Genomic DNA, 25,441 nt, shown 5'->3' on the forward strand with positions numbered 1-25,441 from the left:
GAAATAAAATGTATAAAGCACTGTGCTGGCACACAGTCATCATCTAATAAATGTTATTGACTGTTATTATAGTTAACATTTATTCATTCTTTCAATTTTTATTAAGCTGTGTGTCAACCATGATGCTAAATGTCTAGGATTCAACACAAAACAAGGCATAGTCATTGGTCCCCCAAGAAAGCCCAGTCTAATTGAGGAGACAGTCACATAAACAGATAATTCCAGTAAGAAATATGCTTTCATCATGTTTTTAATTTTCAATATTTTATGATGCTTTGACATCTTTGGGGGATCATGCTAGTTGGGAAAAGACTGTCCCCCCCCCACCCCCGCAGAGCTAGGTAATTCATAGAGATAGTGAACAGCTTGCAGATGAGCCAGACTTTCATAGGCAAACCAACCAATCCCAGATTCCATACCCCCAACTCCTTTATCTAACTCACACACTAAGCCCATATTTCCTTTGCCCTAAATCAATCTGAGCCAAGTACCAAACAACTAGAGACAGCTCCTATGCCCCGAAGTCCATTATGATTATTCAGACTAGCCAATCATAAGCTATTTACTCTGCCCTGCCTCACCTTTCCCACACAAACCCCAGTAAAGGCTGTGGCCTATGCTTCCCCAGTCTCTACTTCTGCCTCCTGAACAACTCTGTTGCCTCCCCACGTGACCCTGTGTAATGTTCATGCTTCTTGTTTCTAGGGGAATTGTAACTCTCCTTTCAGTGACATTGGCCTCTTTATGTCATCACCAATGTGTCATTATCTTTTGTAAATTAAGACCCAGGCAGATTTCAAAGTGATAAGAGCTATACAGAATGTATTACCCCTGCATGGAATAGAAGCAAGAGGGAATGGGGTCAACATGGCAAGAGAGGAAGAAAGTCACATATTTGAAGTTGCATGTAATTAAGCCTTGTGAATAAGTTATTCTTTAATCTTTTATAAAAGTAATTCTAGAGGAGCCTGAGTGGTTCAGTCAGTTAAGCCTTGGACTTCGGCTCAGGTCATGATCTTGTGGTATGTGAGTTGGAGCCCCACATCAGGCTCTGTGCTGACAGCTCAGAGCTTGGAGCCTGCTTCAGATTCTGTGTCTCCCTCTCTCTCTTTCTGTCCCACTCTCGTGCACTCTCTCTCTCTTGCTCTCGCTCTCGCAGGTAAATAAACATTAAAAAAATAATTACAAAGTGATTCTACTATTTTGGTTCTCTTCCATCGCTAATAAATCATATGCTTTGATTTCTACATTGTTCATGGTAGTAAGAAAACAAGAATGGCCGTTAAAATATAATGCCATTAAAAAACAAATCTCCTCCATTGTAATGTACACATCGACACCAGCAAGGCTTTTGTGGGATTAGAATCTAGGCTTTCTCTTCCCCCGCCTGTGACCCCTCTACCTGCCAGAAGGTGATGAGCCTAACCTTGACCCACTAATGGGCAGCCAAAGGGGATGGAGCAACCAGAGCCCCATCTATGTGACACTCCCTAAATAGTCATGAACTGAGCAGTAGAGGAGAAGATCAGCCAAGCCGGTGCTATACTAGTTCAAGTCAGGGGGCTTGTTATCAGAGTTCTTCGTGTGACCCCACTCGCCGATAACATTCCAGAGTTGCACAATTTCCTGTAAAAAGATAACATCATGGTGGTCTGACTGGTCATGAACAGACTGCTATTTTATAGTGAGTGTTTCCTGCTGTCACAGAGTGAAAGACTGTCCTTGGCAGTTTGTTTCTCAATAATTCTGATTTATCATGTTAAAAGCTTCATGGATCAACCAAAAAGAATCTGGGGGGTATAAGCAGGAAATCTTAACAGAACAGAAATAAAACAAAAGCTTCCTTGATTTTAGCCATTATCAGCCCCAGGACCTTAACTGCTAAATGCACATAAGACTCACCCAATCCAGAAATCTTTCAGGCAACAACAAAGAAAGAAGGAAAGAAAGAAAGAAAGAAAGAAAGAAAGAAAGAAAGAAAGAAGAAAGAAATTGTGGAAAATGATTAAAATTTGTGCGATGTAACTCTAAGTATGCAGTGATTATTTATAACAAACTACAAAGATATACCCCAGGGTTCTGAGATAACAACCTTCTGACAGACACAGCCAAGTGGATAAGCTACTTGGTCCTGTCTAGATTCTTCTCTTCTTTCTTGCAATGCTCCAAGTCAGCTAAGCCTCTCCTGGTGGGCCCTCTGCTCTTCTTGTGTCACCCCAGTTTGTGCTGCTGTGACACATTTCTGGAGTGCAGAAATTCTCAATTGCAGCATTATTCAAAGTTCACTTTTGAGTACCAGCTCTGGAATCACTGTAAGATTTGCGGTGTTAAATGACCCTGTCAATGGCTGGTTGCTTATTAGCCCACAGTGCTTATTTAGACAGTCCTGAGGCTCAGCGCATTCTCCCTACTTCCTGCCACTCGGCAGCTTTATGGGAAGGGTAACTGTCACAAAACAGGACAGAAATGTGGACTTCCTGACCCTCTCTGCATTGCAACATAAAATATTTACTCCCACTGGTCAGGAGTGTTACTGTTTAACCATTTCATTTCACCACCAATATAAGTGGTGCTAGAAGTATACATTCTGGAACCCTCCATAGTACTACCTGAGCTGCGTGTGTGTGTGTGTGTGTGTGTGTGTGTTAATTAATTAATTAACTTGGTGGGAATGGGGTAGACTTACTGAAAAAAGTGACTTCAGGGATTATTGCTGTGATCTGATCACCATCCTCCCATCTCTCAGGGCTGAGTTTGAGCATGGAGTAGAGAATGAGAAAGAAGGAAATGCTCAGAAAGCTATTGGCTCATACAGTGGCTTTGTGCCATTCTCCCTTTGGGAGTATGAACTGCTAAATGATGTCCCCTCCAAGTAGAACATTTGGGAATAGGAGCCCCTCTGGACACCAATGTTTAAAAGGAACAGCATTTTGCAAGGCACAGATTTTGGCCAGTGTTCCTCTCAGTGGACATGAGGGCACAATAGTTAAAGGTGGCTCTAGAAGGTGGTCTTGGCACATACCGAGCATTGGAACTCAGTTTTCTGTATCAGGGCAATTACTTAAGATTATTATAAGCTGGTGGGAGAAGTATCTCTATGCCTTAACTTAGTAGATCATTTCAATTACCATTCGGACAATAGTCCTCCCAGACTGAGGTTTTACAGGTGAGGAAACTGAGGTTAAGTTTCTTGCCTGATATGATGTGGTGCCATCAGATTTTGATCTTCATCCTGCTGTCTTCCCTGGTACTTACTATTGTCCTTCTCTGATTTTTTTTTCCATAGCATTTGTTGCTAATACTAGCTGTGTTCTCTCTTCATTTGTACATTACCAGTCTCTTGCAAGCAGAACATAAGCTGATGAAGGTAGGGTTTCATGTCTGCTTTATTCACTGCTGTATCTGCAGCACTTGGAACAGGGTCTGGCACACAGTGGGCTCACTCACTAATACTTATTAAATTAATGAATTATGCAAACATCAGGGTTCTTTCTCCTATGCCAATCTATTTCTATAAATAACTTGGGACAAATACATAAAATGCATTGAAGGATTATATTAACACAAAATGTGCAGTGTTACAACCAGGATTTTCTGTTAATAAACTTGTATTCACTTAGGGTAATAAACCCCTATTTACTAAGACCAACCTTTGCCTTTGAAAACAGATCTACTTGGGGCGCCTGGGTGGCGCATTCGGTTGGGCGTCCGACTTCAGCCAGGTCACGATCTCGCGGTCCGTGAGTTCGAGCCCCGCGTCGGGCTCTGGGCTGATGGCTCAGAGCCTGGAGCCTGTTTCCGATTCTGTGTCTCCCTCTCTCTCTGCACCTCCCCCATTCATGCTCTGTCTCTCTCTCTGTCCCAAAAATAAATAAACGTTGAAAAAAAAAAAGAAAAAAAAAAAAAAAAGAAAACAGATCTACTTATGTCTGCTTTCTTTAATGATAAAACAGAATTATCACCCCCTGTTATGCTCTGCTAGTTATTTTGCATATAGTAATGCAGAATAATTTGGCAAACTTTCTATGCAGATGTGTTAAAGAGCATACAAAATAGATAAATCCTTCACAATAAGATTCTTATTGTGGGATACTTAAATTTGGCATGCTAAATATCGTACTTCATATCATCAAGTTGCAATCAAGTATTGTTAGCCATTTCAAAAGTAAAGAGTGACACATTTTAAACCATTTTGCCTAATTTCCTCATGATTTATTAACAGTTCACTGCGAGCAGAGCGCTGTACTGTGGCATATTGTTCGAGGAACAAAGGGAGCATTTAGAGATGATTTTTGCCCTCCTGGAATTTACACAACAAATGGAGGAAAGCAGAGTTATGCACACTCTAGTGGCTCCAACAATAACTGTTGGCTTTTTTATTTGTAATCAGAGAAGCCTGGCAACAGAAACCTTTTTTTTTCCCTCTGGGCTTACGAGAACTGAGCCGAAGTGGGAAACGTTATTTGCTTTTACGAAACAATTTACTTTTGTGCAACCTGAAGATGTGTCAATCAAGCAAATAAAGGAAGAAAGCCTTATTTATAAAATTGCCTGCTTCTGATTTCACTTTGTTGCTTCTCAGGCTGCACGAGGGAAAATAAAAAAATGAAGATTTTGCTGCTGGGTCTTTTTCTACTTTTATATAGTAACTCAGCCTGGGCGAAAGAGAAACATTACTACATTGGGATTATCGAAACAACTTGGAACTATGCGCCTGACAATGGGGAAAAGAGACTAATTTCAGTTGACAGGTAAGTCACTATTTTTATTGTGTACAGACCAAATTTATAAGTTACTAATTAAAAAATAAAGGGAAGAAGATAAAATGTTTTATTAATTTGTTGTATATGGAAACTGCAAAATGTGGACTTGAAATCCGGGAAACTAATAAAACTCCTCTAAATTCCTGGGCACGTTTTGGTAGGGGGTGGGGTGGGAAGGCTGCTCGACTGATTTCCCCTTGGTCCTGGGGGATCTGTGTGGGCTTATTACCTCCTCCGGTCGATATTGCATCTTTCATCAGGGTTCAGTCTTCCTGTCTGTTTGTGCAGAAGTACTTTAATTTAAATAACAACAGTACAAAATGTTATATTGATTATACCACTTATTGATTATTAGCAGGTAAGACTAAAATGATTTTTAATCCTTTAAAACATCATTTATAGAAATCAAATACAATTTTAATAACCATGACTGTGCTTAAGACTTGTTAGTTGACTCGCAGTTAATTAAGTTTCTCTCTCTCAGCGTTAGCATGCTAATCTGGAAAATGGAGATCACAAAACTACCTTATCGGGTTCTTTGAAGAGTGGGTGCACGTAAAGCTCTTAGTACAGTGCGAGGTACATCAGACATGCACAAAATATGTGAGCTAGCTAGTGTGATGCCCCCCCCGCCAGAAAAACCTCTGTGTAACTTAAATGTTTTCGTGTTTCAGGTGTAAGCCCTCTTATTTCAAGCAATAGTCACCATACAATATAGAAAAGCACAAGTATAGCTCTTGATGTTTTTATAATGAAGTTCATACTGAGGTCATCAGTCTTAATAATGCCAATTAAACATTTATCACTAAACCCCATGTTTACTACTTTTAAAAATGCATTTTAGGGTTGCCTAGGTGGATCAGTCAGTTGAGCATTCAACTTCAGCCCAGGTCGTGATCTCGCCGTTCACGAGTTCCAGCCCTGCATCGGGCTCTGTACTGACAGCTCAGAGCCTGGAACCTGCTTCAGATTCTGTGTCTCCCTCTCTCTCTGCCCCTCCCCAGCTCATGCTCTGTCTCTCTCTCTCTCTCTCTCTCTCTCTGAAAAATAAATAAAAACATTACAAAATTTTTTAAAATGCATTTTAATGCTGATAAAGCATAAATGAACCCAATGACAATCAGCTGCTAAGATTATATCTTTAAAAATAGCTAAACAAGTATCCCAATCTTCATAAGTGTTGGTTCTATTGATGGGTATATGCTATTCTCACTCATTTTATGTATGTTTGACATTTTTCACAGTAAAAAATTAATACATAGCTGCTAGTAATATCTGTTAAATTATTAATTTAGTGATATACAGTAAGCAAAGTTTCTGACCTAAAAATAACTGATTGTAAACAAAACTAATACATCCTACAATAATTTTTTTTTAAACCTGGTTTTGAGGTAGTATTCTCTTCTTAGGAATAGGACCTATTTTCATGACTTCAGCAAATTATTTTGTATGAATGCAAGATTTTCCCTGATTAAATACAATGTAAATTATACATGGTTTCTATAGGGAAACAAGACACATTAAAAAAAAAAAAAAAAAAAGTCTGCTTTACTCCAAGCCTCCATCCACCATTCTTCTGCTATTACTCATGATTAAAAATCAAATCAGCTTTACTGACCATAAGCGAAGTACAAGACATTGCTCCAAGCATGCTTCACTGAGGGTCTGTAATACCAGAAGCTAGAGAAGACAGAAGAGAGAGGGAATTTATTAAGAACAGGGCCGGGAGGGACGCCTCGGTGGTTCAGTCGGTTAAGCATCCGGCTTCCGCTCGGTCATGATCTCACAGTTTGTGAGTTGGGGTTCTGTGTGAGTTCGAGCCTCGTGACGGGCTCTGTGCTGATAGTACAGAACGTGGAGCCGGCTTCACATTCTGTGTCTCTCTCTCTGCCCCTCCCCTACTTGTGGTCGCGCTCTCTGTCTTTCTCTCTCAAAAATAAATAAACATAAAAAAATTTTTTTAAAAAAGAATGGGGAGGGGAGGTGGGGGTCAGAGGATTCCTTTGGTTTTAAATATTCTTGTGTCTTGTATGTGTTTAGGGAGGTTTTGCAACATTGGTTTGATCATCCGTGGCTTCAAGGACAGCTTAGAATCTTTGGACTCTAGATGGCGCTGCTCACTCTGTCTGTGATCTTTTTTTTTTTTTTTTTTTTTCAATTACATCTAACTGTGACTGTTGAACACAGATTCAGCAATTTCGCCAACACTATGCTAAACTTTTTGTATAGATGAGTTTAGGTAGCAACTTGTTTCTCTCTTCTTTGTGTCTGATTACCAGCATGTCCAGCGGTTTTAGTTTCTTCGGGCTGCTATAGCAAAATACCACAGAAGAATACAGAAATGTATTTTGCAGTTTTAGAGGCTGAGAAATTCAAAGTCAAGGTACCAGCGTGGCCATGTTCTAGTAAGAGCTCTCTTCCTGGTTAGTCCTGGTTATAGTAGCCTATTCACTGTGTCCTCACATGGTAGAAGAAGCTACAAATCTCTCTGGAGCATGTTATATAAGGCCCTAATCCCATGTATGAGGGTTCTATGTTTATGACCTAAGTGCATCCCAAAGGCCCCATCTCCTAATCCACCATGTTAGAGGTGGCCCTAAACCTCCAGAACCTGTCCGTATGGTGAGCGAATACTCTGTGATCTGTGTTATATTCAGTGGTGCAGTTGACTTTAAAATAGGGAGATGATCTGGGTGGGCCTAATCTAAACCAAAGAATTCTCTAGAAGAAGAAGAGAAAGAAGAAAAGAGATTTGAGGTGATTCAACAAACTGCTGCTAACTTGAAGATAGAAGACGCCACTTGAGAAGGAATACAGGTGGCCCTGAGGAGGCGGGTGAGGTCCTTGGCTTACAGCTGGCCAGGAAGTGGGGATTTCAATCCTACTATCACAGTGAACTGAATTCTGCAAATAACCTGAATGAGCTTGGAAGCAGATTTCTCCAGCTCCTCCAGATGAGTGCTCAGACCAGCCAACACCTTGATGTCAGCCTTGTGATAACCTGAGCGGAGAAGATAGTCATGCCATGCCAGACTTCTGACCCACTGAGCTGTGAAACAATCAGTGGGTGTTCTTTTAAGCTACCATGTGACAATTTGTTATTTGGCAATGGAAAACTAATGTCCTGTGTCTCAACCGATGAAGACAAGAATCCAGAAACTTTTCCCATTACCTACATTTCAGTAATCACGTCTAAACATAAGCCAAGACCATTCAAGTACATTCTGAATTTATGGGAAGATGTAACTTTATTATCATCTTACTGAGTCAGTATAAAATTTTTTTTAATTCCACTACCATTAAAAACTCACTTCTGAGTCTGAATCTGCCAGAAATTGTAAGAGTTGGCTATAGGATTCTAGAAGATGGGGGGATAAAAAGGTGGGATATGATTACTGAGAGGGAGACAATATCTTTGTAATGAATAGAAAAGAGCATGTTACAATTGTCAACAGAAAGATCTACAATTAACGTGAATTATTTGCTTGATTCAAAGAACAACTATAACAGATTCTTTTGACTGAATAACTGGGAAACTTACTGCAAACTTCCAGTAACTGACCCTAGTCCCCACACTATGTTCTTGAAATTAATGTTTATTTTGAGAGACGGAGAGCGCAAGTGGGGGAGGGGCAGAGAGCAAGGAGGACAGAGGGGTTCTGCGCTGAGAGCAGTGAGCCTGATGTGGGGCTTGAACTCACAAACTGTGAGCTAATGACCTGAGCTGAAGTCTGACGCTCAACTGACTGAGTCACCCAGGTGCCCCTGTGCCCTTGAAATTAAATAGACACCTCCTGATGATCCTTTGATGTTCCTTTGTAGACAGCACATAATCAAATAGACCTCCCCCAAAGTATCACATGATGTGAAATATTTCCCAATTTGGTCAAGAGTTCATTTTGTTTAAAAAAAAAACAAAAACAAGATGGGAAACATATTTTGCATACTGCTGTGTATATAAAAGCAATTCCAAATGTTAAAAACTCTGGATATAACTTTAGATCAACTACTTTAAAAGCAATTCTTGCCTCCCCCAAATCTCTGTGTACAAAGAGTGAACCCTGAAGATTGGGCAATGCTTGTCCTGTTTCAGGAGGTGATTAATATGGGAGAAATGTGCAGTGAAGGCATTCTGGCAAAGCCCACTGAATTTTATTGGAACAGGACGTGACATACTCCCAAATGTTTCAGAGTCATGTTCAGAAAGTATCAACACACACTGTATTGAATGAAGCCTTAAGAATTTGAGGGCTGGGCGCCTGGGAGGCTTATTTGGTTGAACCTCTGACTTCGGCTCAGGTCATGATCTCACAGTTCATGAGTTCAACCCCACCTTAGGCTCTGCACTTACAGTGCAGTGTCTGCTTGGAATTCTCTCTCTCTCCCTCTCTCTGTTCCTCCCCCACTTGTACACGCTCTCTCTCTCTCTCTCTCTCAAAAATAAATAAATACACTTTTAAAAATTCAATAAAAAAGAATTTTAGGGCTATTTTAAAACTTTGACCTATGTAAAATGTGTATCAACAGGGCATTTTATTTTTTTTTAACGTTTATTTTTTTTTTAATTTTTTTTAACGTTTTATTTATTTTTGAGACAGGGAGAGACAGAGCATGAACAGGGGAGGGTCAGAGAGAGGGAGATACAGAATCTGAAACAGGCTCCAGGCTCTGAGCTGTCAGCACAGAGCCCGACGCGGGGCTCAAACTCGCGGGGCTCGAACTCGCGGACCGCGAGATTGTGACCTGAGCTGAAGTCGGACACTTAACCGACTGAGCCACCCAGCCACCCCTCAACAGGGCATTTTAGAACAAAGATTAGAATCTCTATTTAAATATCACCAGGAGGGGCACCTGGGTGGCTCAGTCAGTTAAGCATCTAACTTTGGCTCAGGTCATGATCTCACGGTTTGTGGCCTCTCACCCTGCGTCAGACTCTGTGCTGACAGCTCAGAGCCTGGAGCCTGCTTCAGGGTCTGTGTCTCGCTCTGTCTCTCTCTGCCCCTGCCCCACTCACATTCTGTCTCTCTCCCTCTCTCTCAAAAATAAACATTAAAACAAATTTAAATAAAAAAAATATCACCAGGACTCATCTCCTAGCAATAAGAGATGCTGGAGAAAAGTTACCCTCAGAAGTGAATGGGCCTGCATAAGACTGAGCGGGCCAGGGTCGTCTGGTGACTAGAGAGGAATTCTGTCTTTGCGCTGTGAGCTTTGCTACAGCCATATGCCAGACTAACACTGTATTCTTGCTAACCTCCTTGCAGCACTGAGTACTGCAGGAATCTGCTTTCAATCTCAATGGTCTTCAGTGCCTCAGAATTTTGTTGTTGTTAAAACATCCACTTGTTAAGACCATTTCTGTTAATACGAATGCTGCAGTTTTAGAGGAAGAATTCACACCCCTGTCCTGTTTTCCCGTGCATTTGGATGCCCTTGAAGTCTCTCTGAGCCTTCCTGAATCCATTTTTCTATTTCATTCTAACAAAATGGAAACCACAACAATTAGAAAATGGAACCAGCTGAGAGAAATAAAACAAAGGATGCCTCTTCTTTGTTTTTCTAACTTCCAGCTTGGCCCCCTTCCCATCAAAAGGGTTCATTTTTCGGTGAACAATCTGGAATCCTGGAGTTCACACAATCCAGGAAAAGTGGGGTCCTTGGTATGTGGTGCCAACGATGAGATCCTCATGGTCGATGTCCTCTGGTCAGTCCAGTGCGTGGTGCTCTGCTGTTTCCAACACCTGCTGCCACTCAAACTCAGCCTCCAGGACCACCACTGCCTCCGGCACTCAGGCTTAATCGGATGTCCTCATGCAACTATACCAACAGAGGTCTGGCCGCCACCAGGGTATGGCCTGGAAACAGAATCTGCCACCCTTCTGTCTCACAGTCCCAAGAAATCCCACTGCCTCTGGGATTAGGCAGCTTTCTTTTCCTTCACTTCGGAGCCTCCCCCTCAGGTTACCCATGAGCCCAGAGCGGCCTGCCTGCAATAGAACACAGCTGGGTGTTTGTTAGAAACTATGAACGTCTGGGCCCTGCCCCAGAGGCAAGCAATCAGAATAAATGGGGCTGGGGCTCAGGAGCTTGCATTTCCTCAAGGGCCTCGGTAGATTCCTACGCACATCCAAACTTAGGAAATATTGGGCTACAGCTCTAGAGTTTTGAAAAACTGGGCCTTTAAACTTTGCAGCAAGGGAAGTCCAGAGCTTCCAGACAAGCCCTCCTCTCGTCTTGAAGAAAAGAAGTATTTCTCACTCTTTCTGAGGAGCTTACAGCTGAGGACACAAAGTTTATTCTTCAGTCAGATCTGCCGGCTCCACAGGAATTAAGAAGAAATGGTGAGGCATCAAAGATCCCTGAGGTGAAAGTCCGCAGCACACACACTCACACGAAGAAGCACAACCCCCAGATCATCAGCCTGAGTGTTAGCAGTTTTTATTCTATCGGAGGAGATCCCATTTGTGGAGGGGCTTGCCAAAGTCCAGGTTTTCGGTGAGTCCTCCTAAATGGGTAGATGGTGTTACTCACCAACAGATCCCAATGAGCTACTTAGAGCCTTCTGTTAAGGACAGCCTAAGAATCACTTTAAAAGTGTGATCACCAAACCCACTTTCTTTCTTCCCTTTTCTTTTCTTCCTTTTTCCCCCCACCCCCACCCCGCACTACAATTTACTTTGCTAACATTTTTAGAAAAGTTTCGAGCAACTATTAATCAGCCACAAAGCAGAATATAAACATTCACTAGTCAAACATTTTCGGTAGCCAAGGGTTAAAAGAACATAAGGGTAATTTGCATCCAAAGGTAATTTTAAAACCCACGTACACTGCACACATCAATTCCGATCTTGATTTAGTGCTGCTAAAGGAAATAAAAAATGTAGGATTAGTATAGCATCATTAATTTTATGTATTTAGGAAAACAAAATATATACACACTCTGAAGTCTCAAATATCCGGACTCACTGCTTATAAACTCATTTTCTTCCAGTAGCTGAAAGAGTAATAGGTGAGTAAGGTCTTAACTGCTTTACCCTAACATTTTGCTTTCACTTTGTATTCGACTTCATAATGTTTCTGTATTGTAACATAAAAATCCTGTAGAAAAATAGTCTGGTGAGATACACCATATTTTAATGGTGGCTTCACACATGATTCGCTGCTATCACACCTGATGCGGGACGCCTCACATACTTAAAATAGGAGGGTAAGTGTCAGCTCACCTCTTCATTTTTGGAAGCACCCCTACAATAACAGGCAAACATTTGATGTGATATGGTCATTAATTTCTCTTTAATTACATGAGATGTTATAATGTTATCCCCAGAAATGATGGCTTCTGATAGAGTTGTCTTCTTTTCTTTTGCAGGGAACATTCAGATATCTATCTTCAAAATGGCCCAGATAGAATTGGAAGGTTGTATAAGAAGGCCCTTTATGTTCAGTACACAGACAGAACTTTTAGCACAATTATAGAAAAACCTGTCTGGCTGGGGTTTTTAGGCCCTGTTATCAAAGCTGAAACTGGAGATAAAGTTTATGTTCACCTAAAAAACTTTGCCTCTAGGCCCTACACTTTCCATCCACATGGAGTAACTTACCATAAGGAACATGAGGGTAAGTTCAGCTCATATTCTAGCTGGAATTTCCTCGTAATTTTCAGTAGGAGCCCTTTTTTTTTTTTTTTTTTACATCTAAGATTATGGCCTCCCCTCCTGGAGAAGATGTGTAAGTGTGTTACTATGCTGTGTTTCCCTTGGTTGCACTTGCGTGTGTGAAAGAACTCTTGGGTAGACTATACAGTGAGAGGCAGCGAGAGCTGGGACTTCCCTACCAGTGTCTGGCAACTCGCCAGCCAAAGAGAATGAGAGGACTAGGCAATGTGCATGAAGGCCTAGAAAAGGCAAACATCCAGAGGGAAGAAACAGGACTCAAGATAGGGGTTGTCTTAACTCTAAAGTTCCTACATGTGACCATACTGTGGTCATTGTCACGTACCATCCTAACTCTGGATTAACTCTGTCCTACCTAAGGCAGTCTGAGTAGTCTCTTGCATCAGTCAAATGGTACACATGGCTGGATGACCCCAGAGTCGCATCTGAGATACAATTAACAGAAAGGTCAGTTGAATGTAGGACTTAGAAACCTTAAATATGGTACAGGAAGAACAAAGAATAGGTTTGGTGTCTGTGATATCATTTTTAGTACTTGTTGATGATAATGATAAAAAAGGTGGGGTTTTGTTATGGATAAGAGCGAGGACTTTGAAAGTAATAGACAAAGCTTCAAGTGCAGCCTTGTCTTTCACTGGCTGAATAATGATCTCAGCTAAGTTACTTAAATTCTCTGCGCTTCAGTTTCCTCATATGTAAAATAGGGACAATGATGTACATGGTAATAGCTCAATGAATGTCAGGCATTATCATAAGCAAAAATGTGGAGACCATGTTAATTGAAATTATAAGGATTAAGTTTGGAAATTAAGATAAAGTTAGAGCTTTAAAATTATTAGTTTTCTTTTTTCACAGAGGCTTTGCTTTAGAAGGTGAATGTTTTGACCATATATTTTTATTTGTTTTTCTGAAACAAACAGTTACATTCATAGCGTAGAGGCTGACTGCCATCTTATTTCTTTTTTACAAATTCATGGCATAGTAGGGTATTAATCATTTTTAAGGCATGGTAGTTATATTGTCTTCATGTTAGAGGAAAAAACAGTTCTTATCCTTTAGAGGTATATATTCAAGTATTTATTAGTGAAATGATATGATGCCTGGGATTTGCTTGACAATTAATTCGATGGTGATGGAGTTAAGAGTGGGTGGGGGTGTAGATGAAACAGGATTGGTCTTGAGTTTATCATTATTAAAGCTTGGTTGATGGGTAAATGGAAGTTCATCATATTATTTCCTCAACTTTTACGTATTTTTGGAAATTTCCAAAAGTAAAACTACAGAATTTTTAAAAATCCATAGTTAGTTCATGGGCGGAAATTTGACATCCTATAAGATGTCTCAAATGATAAGAGAGAGTAGCCATTTTGTTCATACTTCCATACCATGTCCCCAGAGCAAAAGTGGTTCTTTACACTGCAAACCAGAAGTCACTATGCTCTATTACTACTCCCTTAAGATTCAGTAAGTATTCAGTAAGTTAAAAAATAACAACCAAATTTTTGGTGAAGCTTCCAGACCCCCTAGTCATTAGCTTCTCACGCTTGTGTGTTCATATAGGACATCACTACGTTCCCAAAGGGGCACATACTACAAGTTGAATACACGTTTGCCAAATAAATTAATGGATCATCTATTCTCTCTTTTAAGTTTAAATACATTCACTTTGTAACTTCACTGCATATTGCTTCTTAGGGGCCATCTATCCTGATAACACCACAGATTTTCACAAAGCAGATGACAAAGTGCATCCTGGTGAGCAGTACACATATGTAATGAACGCCACCCAAGAGCAAAGTCCTGGTGAAGAAGATAGCAATTGTGTGACCAGGATTTACCATTCCCACATTGATGCTCCAAAAGATATCGCCTCAGGACTCATCGGACCTTTAATATTCTGTAAAAAAGGTAAATTTTTTCATTGTTGCTCACAGTGTATGACCAACAGGCAAGAGACAGAGGAGTTTGTTTTTTAACATAGAAGTCAAATCTTCTGTGTTATGACTGAGTAGGTAAGGTTGAGAAGGAGTGAATCTAGATAAAAAGGGGAAAACAACAGGGTAGGAGAAGAAGAAGAAATAAATGGAACAAGTATTCACACCCATTACTACGCTGCAAGAAACATGCTCTCCTGGAAGATAGGTTTGCTGTATCCAGTTTCCAACAGTGGTGTTGAAGAGATGTGTGACTTTACCAGAAGTGACTCCCTTAGTGGCACTCCATGGTGTTAGATCTGTAGTTATCTGCATTGCGTTGGTAAATATAATATCACAGTAACTATTTCCAGCATCATGAAGAAGACAATGCAGCTCAAGAGCTTGAAATCCAGGGGCGTCTGAGTGTCTCAGTCAGTTAAGCATCAGCTCAGGTCTTGATCTCACAGTCATGAGTTCAAGCCACACATTGGGCTCCACACTAGGCATGAAGTCTACTTAAAAAAAAAAAAAAAAAAAGAGCTTGAAAGCTAATTCTCACTTGAACAATAATGAGTTACCTTCAAAGACTTATTGTCTTAGTTTGTGGATGTATGCACCAGAAGATATACACACAACTTTGAATTCCAACCTTCTCATTTGCCAAAAAAGCATTGAATAGTTACGTGGTCAATGGGCATCCAGATATATGAGTATCTATAAGCTCAGGATACTGAACATAAAGTTTCCTGGTGTTTCCATCTGTAAAACAGAAGTGACAAATCCACATTGGGAGTGTATTAGAAAAGTAAAATTTTAAAGCTATAAATCACCTGCTAAAAATACATGCTAAAGAGTAACTTCTACTAAAATAGTAATTTTCACTTCAGATTCTCTGGATCAAGAAAAAGAAAAAAATATTGACCAAGAATTTGTGCTGATGTTTTCTGTGGTGGATGAAAATCTCAGCTGGTACCTATATGACAACATTAAAACCTACTGCTCTGAACCAGAGAAAGTTGAGGAAGATAACGAAGATTTCCAAGAGAGTAACAGGATGTATTGTAAGATTACAGAAAGCATGTTAACTTAATCTTATTTTTCTTGATCCATTAAGTCTGCTAGATCTATTCCTTCACATGAATAAGTAGTATGTTTCTAATCTCTGGCCCTGATAAGAAAGTTTATTAAACCTGCAACTTCATATTTAGCTAAACAGATCAAATCAAAACTCTGTGCCAGGTAAAACTGGATACACCAAATTGTTCCCAAACTAATAAGGAGAAAACATCATCAATTTTGGTTTAATGTATACGTATGTTATATTTATTTATATGTTTGTTTATTCTCCAAACTCATTCTAATATTTATTTGAGGCTGCCTAAAATTATTAAACTAAATGCTGAAAATTATCTTTATATCATAAAGCATTGAACTATACTTAAAATAGCTCAAACTACAGTTCTAAAAGGTATTTCTTTTATATATACATTGTCCCTCTGCATCATTCTTTTTCTATCTTTTAATTCACTTTATTTCTTCTAGAAATGCTTTCTTTACTGCCTAGGCTCCTCCTTAATTCTCAGACTCAAAATAATGAGCTTAGTAAGGTTGTCTATCACTCAGAATTTGCATAAGAAATTAAATCTCTTAACATCAACTAGACCAATAAGTATGGCTTTTTGTTTGTTTGTATTCAGCTTCTTCAAAATTACCTTTACTCAGAAACCGAGAATACAAAAATAACTACCAAAGCAGAAAAACAAACTAATTAACAAAGTACAGATTCCCCGACCCCACCAACTTTTGTTTATTTCTGGCTGGAAGGTCCTCTTTCTATACTTCAATCCTGCCTTTGTTATGCACTAACAAAATAGATGTTAGAAAAAGATACTCAAGGTCTAGTCTGGATAGGTCTGGTCGTACCTCTGTTGTATCACATACATTCATGGTGTTTCCCAGAACCAATTTCTATCTTATCTCTAGGACCACCCAGTTTGAATAGTGATCCTAGGTTTCTTTATTTTATTTTTATTTTTTTTATATGAAACTTATTGTCAAATTGGTTTCCATATAACACCCAATGCTCATCCCAACAGGTGCCCTCCTCAATGCCCATCACCCACTTTCCCCTCCCTCCTACCCCCCATCAACCCTCAGTTTATTCTCAGTTTTTAAGAATCTCTAATGGTTTGCCTCCTTCCCTCTCTGTAACTTTTTTTCCCCCTTCCCCTCCCCCATGGTCTTCTGTTAAGTTTCTCAGTATCAACATAAGAGTGAAAACATATGGTATCTGTCTTTCTCTGTATGGCTTATTTCACTTAGCATCACACTCTCCAGTTCCATCCACGTTGCTACAAAAGGCCATATTTCATTCTTTCTCATTGCCATGTAGTATTCCATTGTATATACAAACCACAATTTCTTTATCCATTCATCAGTTGATGGACATTTAGGCTCTTTCTATAATTTGGCTATTGTTGAGAGTGCTGCTATAAACATTGGGGTACAAGTGGTCCTATGCATCAGCACTCCTGTATCCCTTGGGTAAATTCCTAGAAGTGCTATTGTTGGGTCATAGGGTAGATCTATTCTTAATTTTTTGAGGAACCTCCACACTGTTTTCCAGAGTGGCTGCACCAGTCTGCATTCCCACCAACAGTGCAAGAGGGTTCCCGTTTCTCCACATTCTCTCCAGCATCTATAGTCTCCTGATTTGTTCATTTTAGCCACTCTGACCGGCGTGAGGTGATAGCTGAGTGTGGTTTTGGTTTGTATTTCCCTGATGAGGAGTGACATTGAGCATCTTTTCATGTGCCTGTTGGCCATCTGGATGTCTTCTTTAGAGAAGTATCTATTCATGTCTTCTGTCCATTTCTTCACTGGATTATTTGTTTTTTTGGGTATGGAGTTTGGTGAGTTGTTCATAGATTTTGGATACTAGCCCTTTGTCCAATATGTCATTTGCATCTTTTCCCATTCCGTTGGTTGCCTTTTAGTTTTGTTGATTGTTTCCTTTGCTGTGCAGAAGCTTTTTATCTTCATGAGGTCCCAATAGTTCACTTTTGCTTTTAATTGCCTTGCCTTTGGGGATGTGTCAAGTAAGAAATTGCTGCGGCTGATGTCAGAGAGGTTTTTTCCTGCTTTATCCTCTAGGGTTTTGATGGTTTTCTGTCTCACATTCAGGTCCTTTATCCATTTTGAGTTTATTTTTGTGAATGGTGAATGGTCTTCTGCATGTTGCTGTCCAGTTCTCCCAGCACCATTTGTTAAAGAGACTGTCTTTTTCCACTGGATATTCTTTCCTGCTTTGTCAAAGACTAGTTGGCCATACTTTTGTGGGTCCAATTCTGGAGTCTCTATTCCATTGGTCTATGTGTCTGTTTTTGTGCCAATACCATGCTGTCTTGATGATTACAGCTTTGTAGTAGAGGCTAAAGTCTGGGATTGTGATGCCTCCTGATTTGGTCTTCTTCAAAATTACTTTGGCTATTTGGGGCCTTTTGTGGTTCTGTATGAATTTTAGGTTGCTTGTTCTAGCTTCAAGAAGAATGCTGGTGCAATTTTGATTGGGATTGCATTGAATGTGTAGATAGCTTTGGGTAGTATTGACATTTCAACAATATTTATTCTTACAACCCATGAGCACGGAATGTTGTTCTATTTCTTTGTATCTTCTTCAGTTTCCTTCATAAGCTTTCTATAGTTTTCAGCATACAGATCTTTTACATCTTTGGTTAGGTTTATTGCTAGGTATTTTATGCTTCTTGGTGCAGTTGTGAATGGGATCAGTTTCTTTATTTATCTTTCTGTTGCTCTGTTATTAGTGTATAAGAATGCAACTGATTTCTGCACATTGATTTTATATCCTGCGACTTTGCTGAATTCATGTATCAGTTCTAGCAGACTTTTGGTGGAGTCTATTGGGTTTTCCATGTCATCTACATGGAATATCATGCAAAAAGTGAAAGCTTGACTTCATCTTTGCCAATTTTGATGCCTTTGATTTCCTTTTTTTGTCTGATTGCTGATGCTAGCACTTCCAACACTATGTTACACAACAGCGGTGAGAGTGGGCATCCCTGTCGTGTTCCTGATCTCAGGGGGAAAGCTCTCAGTTTTTCCCCATTGAGGATGATATTAGCTGTGGGCTTTTCATAAATGGCTTTTATGATGTTTAAGTATGTTCCTTCTATCCCGACTTTCTCAAGGGTTTTTATTAAGAAAGAACGCTGAATTTTGTCAAATGCTTTTTCTGCATCGATTGACAGGATCATATGGTTCTTATCTTTTCTTTTATTAATGTGATGTATCACATTGATGGATTTGCGAATATTAAACCAACCCGGCAGCCCAGGAATGAATCCCTCTAGATCATGGTGAATAATTCTTTTTATATGTTGTTGAATTCAATTTGCTAGTATCTTATTGAGAATTTTTGCATCCATATTCATCAGGGATATTGGTCTGTAGTTCTCTTTTTCTGCTGGGTCTCTGTCTGGTTTGGGAATCAAAGTAATGCTGGCTTCATAGGATGAGTCCGGAAGTTTTCCTTCTCTTTCTATTTTTGGAACAGCTGGAGAAGGATAGGTATTATCTCTGATTTAAATGTCTGGTAGAATTCCCCTGGGAAACCATCTGGTCCTGGACTCTTATTTGTTGGGAGATTTTTGATAACTGATTCAATTTCTTTGCTGGTTATGGGTCTGTTCAAATTTTCTATTTCTTCCTGTTTGAGTTTTGGAAGTGTGTGGGTGCTTAGGAATTTGTCCATTTCTTCCAGGTTGTCCAGTTTGTTGGCATATAATTTTTAATGTTATTCCCTGACAATTGCTTGTATTTCTGAGGGATTGATTGTAATAATTCCATTTTCATTCATGATTTTATTTGTTTGGGTCATCTCCCTTTTCTTTTTGAGAAGCCTGGCTAGAGGTTTATCAATTTTGTTTATTTTTTCAAAAAACCAACTCTTGGTTTCATTGCTCTGCTCTACAGCTTTTTAGATTCTATATTGTTTGTTTCTGCTCTGATCTTTATTATTTCTCTTCTGGGTTTGGGGTGTCTTTGCTGTTCTGCTTCTATTTCCTTCAGGTGTGCTGTTAGATTTTGTATTTGAGATTTTTCTTGTTTCTTGAGATAGGCCTGGATTGCAATGTATTTTCCTCTCAGGACTGCCTTCGCTGCGTCCCAAAGCGTTTGGATTGTTGTATTTTCATTTTCGTTTGTTTCCATATATTTTTAAATTTCTTCTCTAATTGTCTGGTTGACCCACTCTTCTTTAGTAGGGTGTTCTTTAACCTCCATGCTTTTGGAGGTTTTCCAGACTTTTTCCTGTGGTTGATTTCAAGCTTCATAGCATTGTGGTCTGAAAGTGTGCATGGTATGATCTCAATTATTGTATACTTATGAAGGGCTGTTTTGTGACCCATTATGTGATCTATCTTGGAGAATGTTCCATGTGCACTTGAGAAGAAAGTATATTCTTTTGCTTTGGGATGCAGAGTTCTAAATATATCTGTCAAGTCCATCTGATCCAATGTATCCGTCAGGGCCCTTGTTTCTTTATTGATGCTGTGTCTGGATGATCTTTCCACTGTTGTAAGTGGAGTATTAAAGTCCCCCTAGGTTTCTTTAAAGGGTCTTGGGCCATTCTGCCTTCGAATTTTTAGGTCTTTGTGGCTCTTGTACTGGTCCTTACTATCCTTCCCCTGGATTTCTTCTTTTTGCCGTCACATCTCTTCCAATTTTGACTTATAATCTCTAAAAAAAAAAAAGGTTTCCTTGTGTTCTTATGACACAAGGAATTCATGTTCACTGTAGAAAATCAGCAAAGTCCTAACATGCAAAAAGAAAAGATCGAAATTAATATTACCACTATCAACATGATATGTGATTGATTGTGAAATAACATTCAGTCTTTCTAAAATTTACTCTATGTGTGTACATTTTGTATATATGCACATATATATGCATACATTATATTTACAAATACCCATATATACATACTAATACACAGCTACACAGCTAACGTGTATAGCTTATAACAGAGAAAAAATAGGTTTCATCTTCATTGTTGTGTTCATCTGCTAATGTGTTGACAAAAATCCTGAGACTGGGGGCGCCTGGGTGGCGCAGTCGGTTAAGCGTCCGACTTCAGCCAGGTCACGATCTCGCGGTCCGGGAGTTCGAGCCCCGCATCGGGCTCTGGGCTGATGGCTCAGAGCCTGGAGCCTGTTTCCGATTCTGTGTCTCCCTCTCTCTCTGCCCCTCCCCCGTTCATGCTCTGTCTCTCCCTGTCCCAAAAATAAATAAACGTTGAAAAAAAAAATTAAAAAAAAAAAAAAATCCTGAGACTGAATTCAGGTCCAAAATAAGAGTGCTATGATTGATTAGCAATGTCTGATGCAGGTACGGAGGAAGGAATAGCAGTACATGTGCCAGGTATTTTCCAATCCAAATTGATATCTATTTCTGTAGAGATAACTATTACCATCCCAGGCACCAATGTTTTTAATCACAATCTCTGATCTTGACTTACAGCTGTGAATGGATATACTTTTGGAAGTCTCCCAGGACTCTCCATGTGTGCAGAAGACAAAGTAAAATGGTATCTTTTTGGCATGGGTAATGAAATTGATGTGCACTCAGCTTTCTTCCACGGCCAAGTGTTGACTAATAAGGGCTACCGTATTGATACAGTCAATCTCTTTCCTGCTACCCTCTTTGAAGCTTTTATGGTGGCCCAGAGTCCTGGAGAATGGATGCTTAGCTGTCAGAATCTAAACCACCTGAAAGGTAAGGCATCTTTACCTGAAATGAGCTTTCGGCCAAAAAAAGAGTCATGTATCTGTTACACTACTAATGGGGTGATAACTGGGAATCAGAATCTAAAAGTAAATAAAAATTTTTTAAAAAGAATCTAAAAGTTAAATATCTTTAGAATAATCTAAGCTTTGAACTGGTAATTTAATTTTATTCTTATGATGGTATGCATCATAATATAATAAAAAAAACTGAAAGACTAGAATTTTACAAAATAATGAAATATGAAAATATATTAATTTGAGAAAAAGCATAACTGGCCCTGAATTACTCTTCTGTCCTAAAAGTATAGGTATACACTGAGAAGTATATACAACTTCTTCGCTTTGTAAAATACACAATATTGTAAACACCAGAAGATTTATATACCGTGCTGAAAAGTGTTTGTTTGTTTTAATTTGGTTCTATCAAACACAACCAACTTTGTTCTTTGAGTCCAGCTACTCCTTTGTTTAACTTGCTAAATACTTCCTTTATCTCTTCAACATAAGAACATTCCTTGTTCTTGAAAAATACTAGTTTGTAATATTGATCTCCTGAAGAAACTAGCTTAAATCTGGGTCTTTTGGCATGTTACTCTGACCTTCAAATATAATCTCACTATTAAATGTCACCTTGGTCTCAGAAGACCCAGCACAGCAGGTACATAACCATTTTGTTTTGTCCAAGAACAGTAATAATATATGCTCATTCTATTCCCCCTCCTCCACTCCACCCCGTCCCTTAAAATATGGCAAAGTCTCTCTTTATTACTTGTCTTTTAATGTGTCCTTTTTTGTTTCTCATCAAAAGACATCCCAAGTGAAACCCCACAAAGATTGGTACAATATTTTTTGAAAAATACTAGTGCTTAATATCTCTTCTCTGTGCCATAAGGAGAAGCTTTACTGCTCAAATTTTCCATCAGTAATTTATTTACAACTGTTTACTATCATTTTTAATATTGTTTCTAGCTGTCTATTTCTTCAGTTCCCATCTGTCATTTCATCAGCGGTGTTTACAAGGCAATAGGAGGGAGAAACATTGGCTCCATTAACCAATGTCTCCTTCCATGTGATTTTCAGCTGGTCTGCAGGCCTTTTTCCAGGTACAAGACTGTAACAAGCCTTCATCAGAGGACAGTATCCTTGGGAAACATGTCAGGCATTACTACATCGCTGCTGAGGAAATCATCTGGAACTACGCACCCTCTGGAATAGACACCTTCACCCAAGAAAATTTAACAGCACCTGGAAGGTAATTCAGAAGAAGGACTATTATTTCAAAGTATGCCTCCCTAAGAAAAGAAAGAAAGAAAGAAAGAAGAAAGAAAGAAAGAAAGAAAGAAAGAAAGAAAGAAAGAAAGAATAAAAAACTGATTCAGCAATTAACATTTTAATTGGTATCTGAAACTGAGTAACTAGACTGCTAAATATTTACTAAGGTGTTTGGTATGAGTCCAAGTTTGAGAAATATGACTTTTGAGTCCGCGAAAAAAATGGATATAAAAAAATTATCAGGTAGTCGACAAAATCCTCAGAAAATACTGAATATAATTAGACTAATTAATTTATTTACTTTTCTTTCATGAAAATACAACATTGTGCAATCCAGCAGCATTAAGTACATTCACAGTGTTGTACAACCAACACTATCTGTTTCCAGAACTCTCATTTTTCTAAATAGAAAGTCTGTATCCATTAAACAGTAGCTCTCTAATCCCTGATAACTTCTACTTTCTGTCTCCATGAATTTGCCTCTTCTAGGCACTTACTACAAGTGGAATAACAATATTTGTCCCTTTTTGTCTGGCTTATTCCACTTAGCATGTTTTTAAGGCTCATCCATGTTGTAACATCTATGAAAATCTCATTCCTCTTTAAGGCTGAATAATATTCCACTGTATGCATATACCACATTTTATTTATCCATCAATCTGTTGATGAACATTTGGGTTGCTTCTACTTTTTGGCTATTGTGAATAATGCAACTATTAATGTTGACAATACAAGTATTGTTTACATCCCTGCTTTCAGTTGTTTTGTGTACATACTTAGGAATGGAATTGCTCAATCCTATGACAATCCTATTTTTAATTTTTTGAGGAAGAGCCATACTGTTTTCCACAGTGGCTGTACCATTTTACATTCTTACCAGTAATGTACAAGGGTTCCAATTTCTCTACCTACTTACCAATATTTATTTTCCATTTGTAAAATAATAGACATCTTCTTGGGTGTGGAGCTCTATCTTATTGTGATTTTGATTTGCATTTTCCTGATGACTAGTGATGTTGAGTATCTTTTCATGTTCTTGTTGGTGTTTGGAGAAGTCTGTTCAAGTCCTTTTCCTGTTGTTGAGTTGGGTTCTTTGTTTTTGTTGGTAGTGGTGGTTGTTAAACTATATGACTTCTTTATATATTCTGGATATTAATCTCTTATCAGATACATTGTTTGCAAACGTTTTCTCCCATTCATTAGGTTTTCTTTTCACTTTCTTAATAGCGTCCCCTGGGGTACAGCAGCTACTCCTGTATATGTCTAGTGAGTTCCACAGCCTCCCAGCCATTCTTCCCTGCTCAGTCTTCCTTTCCTACTGTCCATTCACCATAAAGCACCCAAAGTGATCTTTCAAAAGTGTTGATGAAATTATGCCACATCCCTGTTTCAAGTCTCTGCTCAAATATCACCTCCTAAGAGATGCCTTCTTTGCCACCTATCTGCTTGGAAAGGTTAAGTAACTTACTCAATGATGCATGACAGGTCAATAGCTGGGCCTGGCTCTACCCAGGTCTCTGATTCCTGAAGCAGAAATTTAAGTCCCAATCTACACTGACATCCAGGGGCAATGACTCCAAAGCTGTATCACCAGCTCAGAAGGCTCTTGTAAATTGCAGATTTACATTTTTAATTGCTTAAAAACACCCTGCTTAGGTGAGGTCCCTCCAAATCAGCATGTCCACATCTGAACCATTGTTTTCTCCATATACCTGAATTTCCTCCTCTCTGTGAATACTATCATTATCCATCCATCAGTGAAGCCCCAAACCTGAGTACCGTCATTGACTCCACACTTCCCCACTCCCTCCTCCTCTCCTCATCAAGTACTATCTCACTATATCCTAAACATCTCCAAAAAGTGTCTGTTTTTTCCTCACCTGAAGGATCCTTTTAAAACACTAATCCTAAATGTTTACATATTTCAAAGCTTTCCCACTGCTTTGGGATGGAGTACTGAAATTTTAGCAAGGTCCTGCTGTCCACCCCCCATCTTTCCAAGCCTCATTCTCTCTCTTCTCTCCCATTCTCTCTCTTTTGCCCTGCCCTGCACACTGTGCTCCTGTCATATTTTGTAAAACATGACATATTCACTCTTTCCTCTGAGTCTTCCCATAGGCTATTTCCTCTTTGTAAACACCCACCTCATCCCCCCCCCCCACCTATACTTCATCTTTTTTTCAAATGTTTATTTATTATTTTTGAGAAAAGAGAGAGAGAAGGGGGGCGCAGAGAGAGAGAGGGAGACACAGAATCTGAAGCAGGCTCCAGGCTCTGAGCTGTCAGCACAGCAGGGCTCGAACTGAACTGCAAGATCCTGACCTGAGGCAAGTCAGTTGCTTAACAGACTGAGCCACCCAGGTGCCCCTATACTTCATCTTTTTAACTCTATTTCTCTTCTAGATAGTTTTTAAAAATCATTTTCTTTGGAAAGCCTTTGGAGCCTCTTCCTACCACTTCCCCCAAACTGCTCCATAACACCCTGTGCTTATTGCATGTTAATTGCACATGCAATTAATCAATAATATTGATATTAATATCAATGTTATTACATTGATTGGCTCATAGTCTGTCTTCTCTGTCAAGTCCATGTGGACAGAGATGGGTCCAGCTTGCTTACGGTTATACCATCAGCACATACCAAGGTTCCTGGCAAAAAGCATGTGTCCTCTACATTTGTTAAATGGAAGAAGAGATGAATGGGATGACTTTGGCACGTCGAACACCTCTCTGAGATATAATTTCTCCATTTGTAAACTGGGGAGAATAATGCCAACTTTGCCACCTTATTATGGGAGTTTCAAATAATAAATGAAAGCTCCTAAGTACCTGGCGGGTGCTCATATGCAATAAGCTAGCTATTGTATTTTTAAACCTTTTATAATTTGTTAAAAAGATACTATCGTAGAATAGCTAATAACTATCAGGGGTTGACGCGAGCCATCTTAAAATTGTTTCCCTTCACTTGAAAAAGTGAAACCTCTACACTGAGTCTCCACTCTTTCGTTGAACAT

General features: G+C 39.3%; 1 protein-coding gene across 5 annotated transcripts in view; it reads left to right on the forward strand.

Annotated features, from left to right (window-relative positions):
- Positions 1-4,371: 4,371 nt before the first annotated feature.
- The window catches only part of LOC123611421 (ceruloplasmin), a 70,347-nt gene continuing 49,277 nt past the window's right edge, over positions 4,372-25,441 (forward strand). For 2 of the 5 annotated variants that reach the window (XM_045503321.1, XM_045503318.1), the window contains exons 1-6: positions 4,412-4,751; positions 12,133-12,380; positions 14,132-14,344; positions 15,240-15,413; positions 20,890-21,144; positions 22,236-22,407. In XM_045503321.1, coding sequence (XP_045359277.1) covers positions 4,606-4,751; positions 12,133-12,380; positions 14,132-14,344; positions 15,240-15,413; positions 20,890-21,144; positions 22,236-22,407 — 1,208 coding nt within the window. In that variant the 5' untranslated portion in view covers positions 4,412-4,605. Of the gene's footprint in view, positions 4,752-12,132; positions 12,381-14,131; positions 14,345-15,239; positions 15,414-20,889; positions 21,145-22,235; positions 22,408-25,441 lie in introns of all 5 variants that reach the window. The other 3 variants (XM_045503317.1, XM_045503319.1, XM_045503320.1) reach the window with 3 other exon arrangements.

This window comes from Leopardus geoffroyi, chromosome C2, assembly GCF_018350155.1.
Source record: "Leopardus geoffroyi isolate Oge1 chromosome C2, O.geoffroyi_Oge1_pat1.0, whole genome shotgun sequence".
NCBI classification, from domain to species: Eukaryota; Metazoa; Chordata; class Mammalia; order Carnivora; family Felidae; genus Leopardus; species Leopardus geoffroyi.